This window comes from Sinocyclocheilus anshuiensis, unplaced genomic scaffold (assembly GCF_001515605.1).
Source record: "Sinocyclocheilus anshuiensis isolate Anshui unplaced genomic scaffold, SAMN03320099.WGS_v1.1 scaffold767, whole genome shotgun sequence".
Taxonomy (NCBI): domain Eukaryota; kingdom Metazoa; phylum Chordata; class Actinopteri; order Cypriniformes; family Cyprinidae; genus Sinocyclocheilus; species Sinocyclocheilus anshuiensis.
This window is the reverse complement of record NW_015551124.1, coordinates 1,178,225-1,191,915: the sequence shown is the minus strand read 5'-3', so window position 1 is coordinate 1,191,915 and position 13,691 is coordinate 1,178,225. Positions and strand designations below refer to the sequence as shown.

Here is a 13,691-nt window from a genome sequence, read left to right as displayed (position 1 = left end):
AAATTATCGATTTTTCTTTTATGCCAAAAATCATTAGGATATTAAGTAAAGATCATGTTCCATGAAGATATTTTGATTATCTTAATTAGCTTAATTTTTGATTAGTAATATGCATTGCTAAGAACTTCATTTGGACAACTTTAAAGATGATTTTCTCAATATTTAGATTTTTTTGCACACTCAGATTCCAGATTTTCAAATAGTTGTATCTCAGCCAAATATTGTCCTATCCTAACAAACCATACATCAATGGAAAGCTTATTTATTCAGCTTTTTATTCAATTTTGAAAAACTGACCCTTATGACTGGTTTTGTGGTCCATGGTCACATATATGGAGGTCCCTATGAATTGTTTTTTTTTTTTAATTCAATTTTTCAGCTTTAATTTTCTCTCTCCATTTTAATTTTTCTGGACTCAGTTTTAATGGTTAAAATTAAATGTTAATGATCAAAAGGCATGTTTACTTAATTAAAATCACATAACTTATAAATTAATTTAAGAACAATTTATTAAAAGTTTAACAGAAATTACATTTTTAGAGACCTATGAAATTATTTATTGTTATTATTCGTTTATTTTACAAATTTAATTTTATTTTTACCAAATTGTTTTCCATTTTAATTTTTTCTGTATTCCATTTTAATACTTTAATTAAATTGTAATAATCAAACAGTAGGTGTAATTAACCGAATCTATAAAAACACTTTAATTTATTAGAGTCCTATAATAGGGCCCTATGATTATTCCCCCCAGAAATTCTGTGTTGTGTATTGACATTTTTCTAGCAATCAAATGAAGGCATAAAACATTAACATTTCTACATGGCAGGTGAATTGGTGTAATGTGCTGTCTATTTATTTCAGTAAAAAGGCTAATATTTTGGACATAACAGTCACTCTGCATTGAGCATTTTTGTACACTGGAAGAGACACACTGCCCTCATGTGAATAAACGTAAGTAGTGCACTTGCTTTATTGAAGTTATGATCAGAGCTGCTAGAAAACTTCATCAAGATGAGATCCTCTTAGAGAGAACAATGTTTAACACCCTGCAGCATGTGCATCTGAAGCTTTAAAGTTCAATAATGCAATAATGCAATAATGCAAAGAATAAATTGCAACTAACCATATAACTGTGAATACTGATGTTAGGATAGTAAAATAAATAGACTAAATATATAAATAGTGAAAATAACTTTTAAAGGGAGGAGAAAACACTTGATGTTGATGTTAAAGTCTGTGCATGCAATCAAGCTCTACAGTACTTCAGCATAAATGAACCTGTTAAATCAGTCAAATAAAAGTGAAATGAAAAGGAATAATAAAAAAAAAAAAAAAAAGCAAAATGAAACAAATAATTGGTATAGTCTTCACTACATTATTATATGAAAAAATACATTAGTATTCAGTGATCTTTGAGATTGACCTTTTTGCCTTAGGTCAAATTAGCTGTTTTATTTTTTAGACCTAACTTTTGTTCAAGTTTAGAGGGCTTATTAAAGCTACTAACATTATCCAACCAAAAAAAAAGTGAAAAGTGTTGCTAATTTTGCTAAATGCTGGACAGTATTTACCATGAGTTTTTTTTCAAATTGCAGTAAACAAATATGGTTTTAATGATACAGTATTTAAAATATGAAATGCAAATACTAACTGTCAGGAATTTATCATCAAACTGTTAACCGTTTAATCCCTACCTTTAATTCTCAACCTAGAGTGGGCTTGGAAAAAAAAAAGGAAAAGAAAAGGAAAAAAAAAAAAAAAAAAAAAAAAAAATCACCAAAAATTACAAGATTACTAAAACCTTGAAATTAAAGCAAAATATAAAAACAAAAACTAATTCAAAATATTAAATAACCAAAACTACAGTACAGTATTACAGTATACAGTATCGTTTCAATGATATTAAAATAACCCCGGTGTGATTAAATAAAAACATAACATAATAAAACCACACAAGGCAAGAGAAAATCCAGATTAATTCAATAGAAAATCACCTGCAGTGACAAAAAACAAAAGTATATAAAATACTTATTACAGTATTTTTATAATTACAATATTAATATAGTAACACTTTACAATAGCGTTTTATTTGTTAACTATAGTTATCTATTTTAACATGAATTAACAATGAAAAATACTACAGCATTTATTTATTTATACATTAAGAAAGGTTAATTTATATTAATAATGTAAAGTGTCAGCACTGAGTCTGTGCAGTTAATGCTAATGCCATTTCAATGTTGGTTTTTAAGGTTCTTTCTCTTCTTTCAAAGTACTATTTTGGCTCCTGAAAATCTGTATCTTGAAGCAAAACCAGTTGATAAACGCAGTCCTAAAGAGACTGTGACAAAACGAGAGCACACAGAGTCGCTCATCCTGGCACATCGCCTCTGCGCTCCCATCAGCCACATAACAAACCTATTCAGAAGAACGAGCGGCCAAATGTTAATTAGATACAATGAACCCGGAGAGAGAGAGAGAGAGAGAGAGAGAGAGCACGACTCGCACTCACATGATTAAAATCTGTCTGTCAGCTGCGAGAACATCTGCTGTGATGACAAACCAGGAAATACAAGAGAAATATGACAGGAAATGCTTATTAAAATAGTCCTTTGGTTCAAAATATAGCATGAACTGATTTCTGAAATCTACATGAAGTCAGAACTGACTTATGTATCAACCACCTGTCATATTAAAAACATGCAAAAATTAAGCTTGGTCCTACTTTTTTCTCATTAAATATCCTGATTCACTCTGAAAACATCACATTATGGAATTTATATGGGTTTTAAAGCACCTAGCAACCACCCAGATGGCCAGTGTTGTTATTGTTGTTATTGTTATTATTGAAATAAAGCTGAAGGAACATAAAATATAAATATTAGATTAAAAACACACTTAAAATACACTTAAAATATTTACATGAAAATTAGAAAATAAGTTTAAGTTGAGGTACTAAAATTAAATATAAATTAATGCTAAACAGAAATATAAAACAAACAAAAAATTATAATACAATTACTAAAACTTAAATCACTTTTTTAAATTGAAATAAAATTCAAGGAAACTAAAATATAAATATATTTAAAACTTACACTTAAAATAGTTACATGAAAAATAGAAATTGAAAATAATTCGAAGCTGAAGTACTAAAATTACTAAAACTGAAATTAAATATAAATTAATAGCTAAATATAATATAATATAGAAATATAAAAAAAAAAAAAGAATAAAAACAAAAAATTGAATCAGTACAAAATTAGAAATGCTGTTGGCAACTAATTGAAATAAAATAAGTTTAAGTTGAAGTACTAAAATTACTAAAACTAAAATGAGAATACATTAAAGCCAAATAAAAATATTTTAAAAGACTGTCCTAGCAACAACATAGCAACACATGTGTTATGGCCAGTGTTGTTATTGTTAACTAAAACTATTAAAACTAAGTGAAAGCTAGAAATGCTGCCTTGGCAACTAACTGAATTACAATAAGCTTACTTTGAAGTTCTAAAATGACTAAAACTGTAATAAAAATAAATGAGAAATATAAAAAAAGAAGAAAATAAAATCACTAAAACTGAAACCATAAAAACTAAATCTAATTAAAAATGTTAATACATACACTATAATAGCATAAAAATAATACTAGAATAACTCTGGTTCTGGCTCACATCTGATTTAAACTAAGTGAGCTCATATATTTGAAGGCGCCGCTGCTGCTGAGAATCCACATTCACATTCAGTCAGTGTAAGAGTCTGTGTGCTGGATCAGACAAAAGCTCTGATGATAAAGAGCCTCGGCTCGAGCACACAATGGGCTGCATTATCCGGCTCTTTCAGACTTCAGAGGACAGAAGCAGCTGCCTCCCAGACAACCCAACATCACATCTGTCCACTGCCTGACATTCCCACAGATCAGTGACAATCTCACAGACATGACGCTAAACTACAGCTCTACTAACTGCTTCTGGGGTCGGCTTTCTTACACTAGAATTTAATAGTTTGGGGATATTTTAATAAAGCAATAAGCCCCAAGAAGCCGTGGTTTACAGTGAATTTATAACAGCTAAAGGGTTTTAGTCACTCCGCGAATTTATAACAGCTAAGGGGCGTTGTTAGGTACGACGCGAAGCGGAGTGACTAAAACCCCTTTAGCCGTTATAAATTCATTGTGTGGCTTCACGGGGCTTATTGCTTTTATAAAATGGTTATTCCATATACGTAGAAAGGTTTCACAGAATAAAACAGAGCAAATAAAGTGTAAAGATATAAATAAAAACTGTATTCTTCCACCAAACAACGTAGTTCCTCAGAAACAGTTGTGGCACGGGCCTGGCCCACCATCCCTCCCCCTGATCCACCTCCGTTCCTCCTCCTTCCGGGATTTCTTTTGGTTGAGCGTCTGGAATCCGCTCCTTAGGGGAGGGGTTCTGTCACAGTCTTCAGCGGTTGTGCCCAGGATGGCCACCAGATGACACTGTGTTCTGTGAGCACATGGCTTGTGTTGTGTTTGTTTGTTGCCATGTGCTCTCTCCTCAAGCAACACACAAACGTAAACAAAGGTGTATGTTACTTTGTAGAGTAATTTACAACAGCTTCGAACGCGGCTCAACCGATGTCGGTGCGAGCGGCGTGGCGGCAATCCACGGGGCGTCAGAGGCCTAGTCTGCCGCACCCAGTACCTCACGCCCGTTCCCGGAGCGTCCCGGGCTGATACGCAGCGTGCAGGAATCCCCGCTGATGTCGGTGCGAGCGGCGTGGTCAGCTCGCAAGGCTCCTGAAGCGGCGGCGCCCGCTCACGTTTCCCCCGGGGCGGCGGCGCCCGCTCACGGTTCCCCCGAGGCGGCGGTGCCCGCTCGCTGTTTCCCCGAGGTGGCAGTGCCCCCGGAGGTGGCAGACGAAGCTGCAGTGCTACTCTCTCGGAAACAGAGGAGGAGGAGGAGGAGGAGGAGGAAGAAGTCTTCTTCCATCCTTCAAGGCCGGGAGGCCTTCCTAGAGCCTGATGCCCTGCCGGCTCCTCCCAAGCTCAAGCTCCATGCCCTGCCGGCTCCCTCCTTGAGGCAGGCTCCGCTCTTGCTGCCTGCCAAGCTGCCGGCCCCGCCCTGGCCTCCTGCCCTGCCGGTCGCGCCCTGGCACCCTGGTTTACCTCTTTCTCCAGGCCCTCTTCCACTACACGGGCCTGGCCCACCATCCCTCCCCCTGATCCACCTCCGTTCCTCCTCCTTCCGGGATTTCTTTTGGTTGAGCGTCTGGAATCCGCTCCTTAGGGGAGGGGTTCTGTCACAGTCTTCAGCGGTTGTGCCCAGGATGGCCACCAGATGACACTGTGTTCTGTGAGCACATGGCTTGTGTTGTGTTTGTTTGTTGCCATGTGCTTTCTCCTTTCTATTGTCTTGCCCCGCCCATCTTGTTACCTCATTATTGTTTTAGTTGCTCCACCTGTGTCTCCCTCGTTAGCCTCCTCGTTTGGTTTCCCATTTATTCTCCTGGTGTCTGTAATCCTGTGCTGATCCGTCGTTTTTCATTGTGTGTGTTATGTCTGCATGTAGTGCAGTTCCTAGCCTGCCTGTCTTTTTTTCCCCCTCGGGGTTGTTTTAGTTTGTTTTTGTTTCATTTTATTATTAAAAGAAAGAACCATTCATCCTGCACTTGAGTCCTCGCTTCATCTCTCCACACGCACCGTGACAGTTTTTAATATTTTTATTACAGTTTTAGCCTTTAAATAAAATGTTTTTTTTAACATTTTATTTTAGTTAAAGATTAATTTTAGTTTTATTTCTAGTAAGGATGATGTTTTTTTAAGGAAATTAACACTTATTATGTCTTTATAGTATTTAATATTTTACAGAAGAGTTTTTTTTTAAAGGAAATTAGCACTTATTCAGCAAGGACACATTAAATTGATTAAAATCGAAAGTAAAGACATTTATAATGCTAAAAAAAAAAAATAATAATATATATATATTTTTTTAAGTCTTATTTTATTTTAACTTTACTTTAAGTAAGGAAAATGCTTTTTTTAAAATAAATAAATGAATACATTTTTGAATCCATCAAGGGATGCATTAAAAATTCATCCAAAATGACATCCAAAGACATTTATAATGTTACAAACGATTTCTATTTCAAATAAATGCTGTTCTTTGAACTTTCTATTCATCAGAGAATCCTGAAAAATAAAATGTATCACTGTTTCCACAAAAATATTCGGCAGCACAACTGAAATGTTTCAGTTAGAATTATTAGAATGATTTCTGAAGAATCATGTGACACTGAAGCCTGGAGTAATGATGCTGAAAATTATATAAATAAATTACAGCATCATTACGATGTTTTTTTAAGGAAATTAACACTTATTATGTCTTTATAGTATTTAATATTTTACAGAAGAGTTTTTTTTTAAAGGAAATTAGCACTTATTCAGCAAGGACACATTAAATTGATTAAAATCGAAAGTAAAGACATTTATAATGCTAAAAAAAAAAAATAATAATATATATATATTTTTTTAAGTCTTATTTTATTTTAACTTTACTTTAAGTAAGGAAAATGCTTTTTTTAAAATAAATAAATGAATACATTTTTGAATCCATCAAGGGATGCATTAAAAATTCATCCAAAATGACATCCAAAGACATTTATAATGTTACAAACGATTTCTATTTCAAATAAATGCTGTTCTTTGAACTTTCTATTCATCAGAGAATCCTGAAAAATAAAATGTATCACTGTTTCCACAAAAATATTCGGCAGCACAACTGAAATGTTTCAGTTAGAATTATTAGAATGATTTCTGAAGAATCATGTGACACTGAAGCCTGGAGTAATGATGCTGAAAATTATATAAATAAATTACATTTTAACATATATTCACATAGAAAACAGCTATTTGAAATTGTAATAATATTTCAGAATTTTTACTGTATTTTTGATCGAATAAATGCAGCCTTGGTGAGCAGAAGAGACTTTTTTTTTTTTAAATCTTGTCAACCCCAAACTTTTGAACGGTAGTGTAAAGCAGGCAGAGGTAAAATACACAAACACAAACAAAAGAGAAACAGCGTAAATGCTGGTGATGTGTGGAATCCACCAGAACAGCAGAATAGACACACAAACACCTGCCAAGAGCCCGGCTCTTATGATCAGCTCCGTCTCAATCTATTTACAGCAGCAAGGCTTGAGAACAAAATGAAGAGGGCGTCCCAGACACATGCTGCTAAACACACATCAGACAGGACATCACAAGCACATCTGCTCACCTCCGTGACTCTCTTTGCAGACTGAGGTCGCTGTTTTCCTCGTGTGTTGTTGGACTCCAGCTCTTCCTCAGCACAGGACTTCAACCTCGCTGGACTCACGGGCCGGTTTCTGTCCTTTCTTTCACCGAACACCCTCTTCCCCTCAAACAACATGATAAAACACTCTCTAACAGCACTGAAATGCATGCTTTAACTTGAGTTGTGGCTGACATTAAGTTGCTGACGACAACATTCAAAGTTGGGCTACATGATGTAGTTTAAAAACAGTGATGAAATTACGATTGCGACTTAAAATGTGATTCGTTTTCTGTGCTTGCTTGTAAGGCTGCACAAATTTGGACAAAAATTGTGTGATTGTATTTCTATAATACCTATAATAATAATGGTTATTAATTTTATGATTATTATTATTACTTAATTTTAAACAAAATAAGAAATAATTACTATAGTAATTGTTCACATTATATATTATGTCTATATAGTTTTTTTTTTTTGTTTTTTTTTGCAGTATCTTTCTTTTCTTTTTTTTTTATTTTGTAGATCAAGTTAAACTAAACTAAAATGGGAAATGTTGCCTTGGCATCTAGTTCAAATAAAATACGTTTTTTTTTTTATATCTTATTTTAGTTACATTTAATATTTGATTTTAGTTTTGTTTTAAGTAAGGATTTTTTATAGAAACAAATAAAATTAAAATGAACTTTAACAGAAATAAAATAAAATATAAAAATATTTAAATATTTCATTTCAGACAAAATTACATTTTTCTAAATAAATAAAACTAAAAATGAAATAAAATTAATAAAAACTTTACAGACAGATTAAAATAAATAAATAAATAAATATAAATGACAAAAACACAACAAAATTATTAAAAATGAAATGAAAACAAAAACAGAAAAATAAAAGTAACAAAAATAAAAACTAATTCAAAATATTAATTAAAATTGAAAAAAATATACTGATACTAAAATAATGCTGATTTCAACTGTAAAAATACTATTTAAGAAAAATGATGTAAAAATAATTGTATTTTACAGTACAACTGTAAAATAACAATACTAATATTTATGGCTGTAATAATAATTTTTTATTTTTTTTTATGTTAAATCATTAAGCTTTTATTTAGGCAGAAAAGCAAAAAGAGCCTTTAAAGCTTCTCTTTTGTTGACAACAGCTAGTTTATAAGTGCTTCTCATGTTTGGGAAGAATGTCACTATTTAGGTTTTATTTAGATTAATTGCTCAGCCCTAGTTCGAAGTATGAACAGATTGCATGACATCATTAAAGGTAATCAAAGTCATCAAAGAGATAAAATGGGACTTTCCCAAAACGAGCAGTTTATTAAATAAAAACCCCACATCTAAGATTCTACAGAAGATTTGAAAGGAGTCTAACATCTAGTGCCTAATGGCTTTTGTTCAGTCGACTTTAAAGAGCTCACAGGACAAAATGCAGTCAGAGAACAAGAGGAAGGTTGATTCAGTCTCACCTTGATGTTTGCTGACGTTGTGACGAGCAGCTGCCGTCTCTTTCCTCTCCCGATGCTGAAGACGCCCGATCCCGGATCCTTCTCCTGCTCTCCGTCTCTCAGTCCTCCGGGCCCCGAGCGCTTGGCCACCACACGCTGATCCTGAACACAACAAACACATCACATCAAAACTCTCTTCTATTATTCATATGCACAACTATCATTGATTTTCTCTACATTTAGTTTACTTCAGGTTCCTGCAGCTCAACTAGTTCAGGACAGCACTACTTCAGTGGCTCTCAACCTTTTTGACTCAAAGGTCCCCCATTTAGTATCGTTAATTGTATAATAAATGAAAAGAAAACAGATAGAATACAAAAAGATTAGAAAGCTAGTGTTAGTTTTTTTTTACATAAAGAAAACAAGCAGCACATTAATAGAGTGCAAGTCTAAAAGGGACAAGTTTTTTTTTAAGAACAGAATTAGAATAGAGAGTGCTAGAGTTAGAGGGTCAAATAAAGATATAATATATATAGATAATATACTATTACAGTTTTAAATTAGTTTTCTTTTTATATTTTCTGCTTTAAAATTTTAGATCAAGTTTTAGTAATTTAGTTTTTTTTTTTTTACAGGTGTTACCATTTTAATTTTAGTACATAAAGTTAAACTAAATTAAAATGAGAAATGTTGCTAGCTGAAATTAAAAGGTTTATTTTTTTTATATTTAATATTTTATTTTATTTTATTTCAGGTTGGGACTTTTTTATGGTTCTAGTTTTAGTTAACTATAATACCGGTCCACAAAAACATTTAAAGGCCCCATGACTTTTCTATTTGTTTGCGATTTATTGGATAAGGATTAAAGATAAGGATTTTTAAAACTATTAACTATTATTACAATTTCTACATGATACAATGCTTTAGAGCTTGGCATAAATAGAAAAAAGTATATGCTTTATAAAAATGGCCATTGAGATGGAAAAGTCATGTAAATTAATAAATCTCATAAGTCTAAAAATCACATTTTCAAAATAAATGCAGGTTTTTGAAGATGGTGGGAATCTTGGTTCTTAAATAAATAAATAAATAAAACCAGTTGCTGAGGGGGTGAATTAAAATAATTAAATTATTTATTAAATTATATATACTAAATTGTTTTCAGTCTTGTGGTCCCCTGACATCAAATCACATTTATTTCAGTAAATAAATAAATGTTGACTTTGTACAACATAATTTGTTTCAAAGCAGCAATAAACAGGAAAATAACAGTACTAATTATAGGGTTGGGTATCGAGAACCGGTTCCATTTTAGAACCGGTTCCAAATTTCCAATAATCGGGTATTCGAGAAGACATGTGCATTTCGATTCCGCTTAACGATTCCTGCGTTCGCATTTTAATGTGATTTTAAACTATTTAAGTGCAGGAAGGGAAATAACTTGCGCACACGTCTGAAGCGCGAGCACAGAGAACAGTGGTTCCAGGTTCCCGACCCGAGTCCGTTCTCGAACTGTTCCGTGCATTTCCACAAAGGTTGTTCCGGGCCAGAACTGACTTCTCTTTCACATTTATCGACCAGTATGCACGAAATACGTCGGTATATCATCATAAACACAGCCGTTTTTTTGTCTTAAGTGAACGTAAACAGATGAGAAAGAAAACGCATGTGTAACAGAATTTTTAGATCGGTGTGTGCCGTCTAATAAACGTGCTGCCTATCATTAATGTTAATCAAAGAACAAAAGAAAATCATTAACTGACTGAACATCTTTCGTAAATTTAATGAGGATTAATCCATATTTTATTTATGAAAAGAAAACTATACAATGTTTTTAAACTTTTGATTTCAATTTCTGTACCTGACATTTGTTCAGTTTTATTTATTTATGCTATTGCTAATTAATTTGTTTACTTGTTTATCCAAAGCGACTTACAGATGAGGACGATGGAAGCAATCAAAATCAACAAAAGAGCAATGATACACAAGTGCTATAACAAGTCTCAGTTAGCTTAATGCAGCACACGTAGCAAGGGTTTTTTAAATAATATAATAAATAAAAAGAAAACAAATAGAATAGAAAAAGAATAGAGCAAGCTAGTGTTAGAGGTCTTTTTTGCTTTTGTTAATTGTATAATAAATGAAAAGAAAACAGATAGAATACAAAAAGATTAGAAAGCTAGTGTTAGTTTTTTTTTACATAAAGAAAACAAGCAGCACATTAATAGAGTGCAAGTCTAAAAGGGACAAGTTTTTTTTTAAGAACAGAATTAGAATAGAGAGTGCTAGAGTTAGAGGGTCAAATAAAGATATAATATATATAGATAATATACTATTACAGTTTTAAATTAGTTTTCTTTTTATATTTTCTGCTTTAAAATTTTAGATCAAGTTTTAGTAATTTAGTTTTTTTTTTTTTACAGGTGTTACCATTTTAATTTTAGTACATAAAGTTAAACTAAATTAAAATGAGAAATGTTGCTAGCTGAAATTAAAAGGTTTATTTTTTTTATATTTAATATTTTATTTTATTTTATTTCAGGTTGGGACTTTTTTATGGTTCTAGTTTTAGTTAACTATAATACCGGTCCACAAAAACATTTAAAGGCCCCATGACTTTTCTATTTGTTTGCGATTTATTGGATAAGGATTAAAGATAAGGATTTTTAAAACTATTAACTATTATTACAATTTCTACATGATACAATGCTTTAGAGCTTGGCATAAATAGAAAAAAGTATATGCTTTATAAAAATGGCCATTGAGATGGAAAAGTCATGTAAATTAATAAATCTCATAAGTCTAAAAATCACATTTTCAAAATAAATGCAGGTTTTTGAAGATGGTGGGAATCTTGGTTCTTAAATAAATAAATAAATAAAACCAGTTGCTGAGGGGGTGAATTAAAATAATTAAATTATTTATTAAATTATATATACTAAATTGTTTTCAGTCTTGTGGTCCCCTGACATCAAATCACATTTATTTCAGTAAATAAATAAATGTTGACTTTGTACAACATAATTTGTTTCAAAGCAGCAATAAACAGGAAAATAACAGTACTAATTATAGGGTTGGGTATCGAGAACCGGTTCCATTTTAGAACCGGTTCCAAATGTCCAATAATCGGGTATTCGATACGACGTGTTCATTTCGATTCCGCTTAATGATTCGCGCGTTCGCATTTTAATGTGATTTTAAACTATTTAAGTGCAGGAAGGGAAAGAACTTGCACACTGTTTGCGTGCAGCGCACACATCTGAAGCGCGAGCACAGAGAACAGTGGTCCCGATGCAGGTTCCCGACCTGTGTCCGTTCTCGAACTGTTCCGTGCATTTCCACAAAGGTTGTTCCGGGCCAGAACTGACTTCTCTTTCACATTTATCGACCAGTATGCACGAAATACGTCGGTATATCATCATAAACACAGCCGTTTTTTTGTCTTAAGTGAACGTAAACAGATGAGAAAGAAAACGCATGTGTAACAGAATTTTTAGATCGGTGTGTGCCGTCTAATAAACGTGCTGCCTATCATTAATGTTAATCAAAGAACAAAAGAAAATCATTAACTGACTGAACATCTTTCGTAAATTTAATGAGGATTAATCCATATTTTATTTATGAAAAGAAAACTATACAATGTTTTTAAACTTTTGATTTCAATTTCTGTACCTGACATTTGTTCAGTTTTATTTATTTATGCTATTGCTAATTAATTTGTTTACTTGTCTTTAACAATTTAATGTTAATGTAAATTTATATTAGTCTAGTTGTTTTTTTTCTGTGGTATTTTTTTGATAAAACCATAGACATAAAACAGAATAAATATGTTTGACATCTAAATATTTGACGTCAAATTTGTTGAATGGGTTTTTTTTTATCTTATTGGAATCGGAATTAGGAATCGATAAGAATCGGAATCGATAAGCGGAACCGGAATCAGAATCGATCAAATTCAAACGATACCCAACCCTAGTACTAAAGTTCCAAAATTCACCAATTATAAACAACATTTTATTTCAGCTGTAAAGCAGCTCTACAACAGACAATAGTGTCTTTCTTCAGCTCAATTCAGTTCAATGTTGATTCAAATCAGTTCAATAAGAGTGTCTGGAACACAGTTCGTAGTCACGGGAAGAAGGAGGCGGGAACCGGCGAACGTTCAAAGAAAACTTTAATAATAAAATAAACACAAAATAGTGCGACAGCCCCTCGCGGACGACTGTCGCGCACAAACAGAACCAAAACACAAAATAAAGTCCAGGCCTGGTCCTCTCTCGTCCAACACTGTCATAACTCCTCCTTTTATCCTTCCGGAGCTCCTCCATGGGACTCGAGGCCCCGCCCCCGCCCCTCTCGTCACAGTGTCCATGTGGCAAAATTCATCAATGATTATGAAATGAATTCAATTATAAAGCAGCTCTACAGAAGACAATCATGTCTTCTGTAAATGAAGACATTATTCAGCTCAATTCTGTTCTATGCTTATTCAGTTCAGTTCAATAACATGTTGATGTTGCAAAGATAAAGTCAGGAAAATATAAATTCCTGTACTGACTGTTACTTTAGAGAAAATATCTTTAGAGAAAGTGTAAATGTAGGTGCATTTAATGAAAGTACTACACTGTAAGTATAAAAATAAAAAACATCACTAGCTTTATTAAGCACCAACCAGGGACTAAAAATAAAGATATAGCATTTTGAGCATTACTGTAAAATAAAAAAAATAATATAATAATAAAAAATAAAGAAATATAATTTTCAATTAACTAAAATATAAAGAAAAATAATATAATAATTTTATATAACAACTGTTAAAATCACAATACTAATATTTATGGCTAAAAACCAGAATTTGGAAAAAAAACTGATTTATTAGGGACTGAAAAAAAAAGTTTTAATAAATTGCTGTTAAATTGTATGACTTCCATTATATATTAATTAGAAATGCTTTTTGA

General features: G+C 32.5%; 1 protein-coding gene across 9 annotated transcripts in view; it reads right to left on the bottom strand.

Moving 5' to 3' along the window:
• LOC107663164 (uncharacterized protein C15orf52-like) overlaps nt 1-13,691 on the bottom strand; it is a 34,703-nt gene that overhangs the window by 11,261 nt on the left and 9,751 nt on the right. For 8 of the 9 annotated variants that reach the window (XM_016453326.1, XM_016453334.1, XM_016453329.1 and 5 more), the window contains 2 exons: nt 8,755-8,895; nt 7,263-7,403 (listed from right to left, as the gene is read on the bottom strand). In XM_016453326.1, coding sequence (XP_016308812.1) covers nt 7,263-7,403; nt 8,755-8,895 — 282 coding nt within the window. The remainder of the gene's footprint in view (nt 1-7,262; nt 7,404-8,754; nt 8,896-13,691) is intronic. The other variant, XM_016453327.1, reaches the window with a different exon arrangement.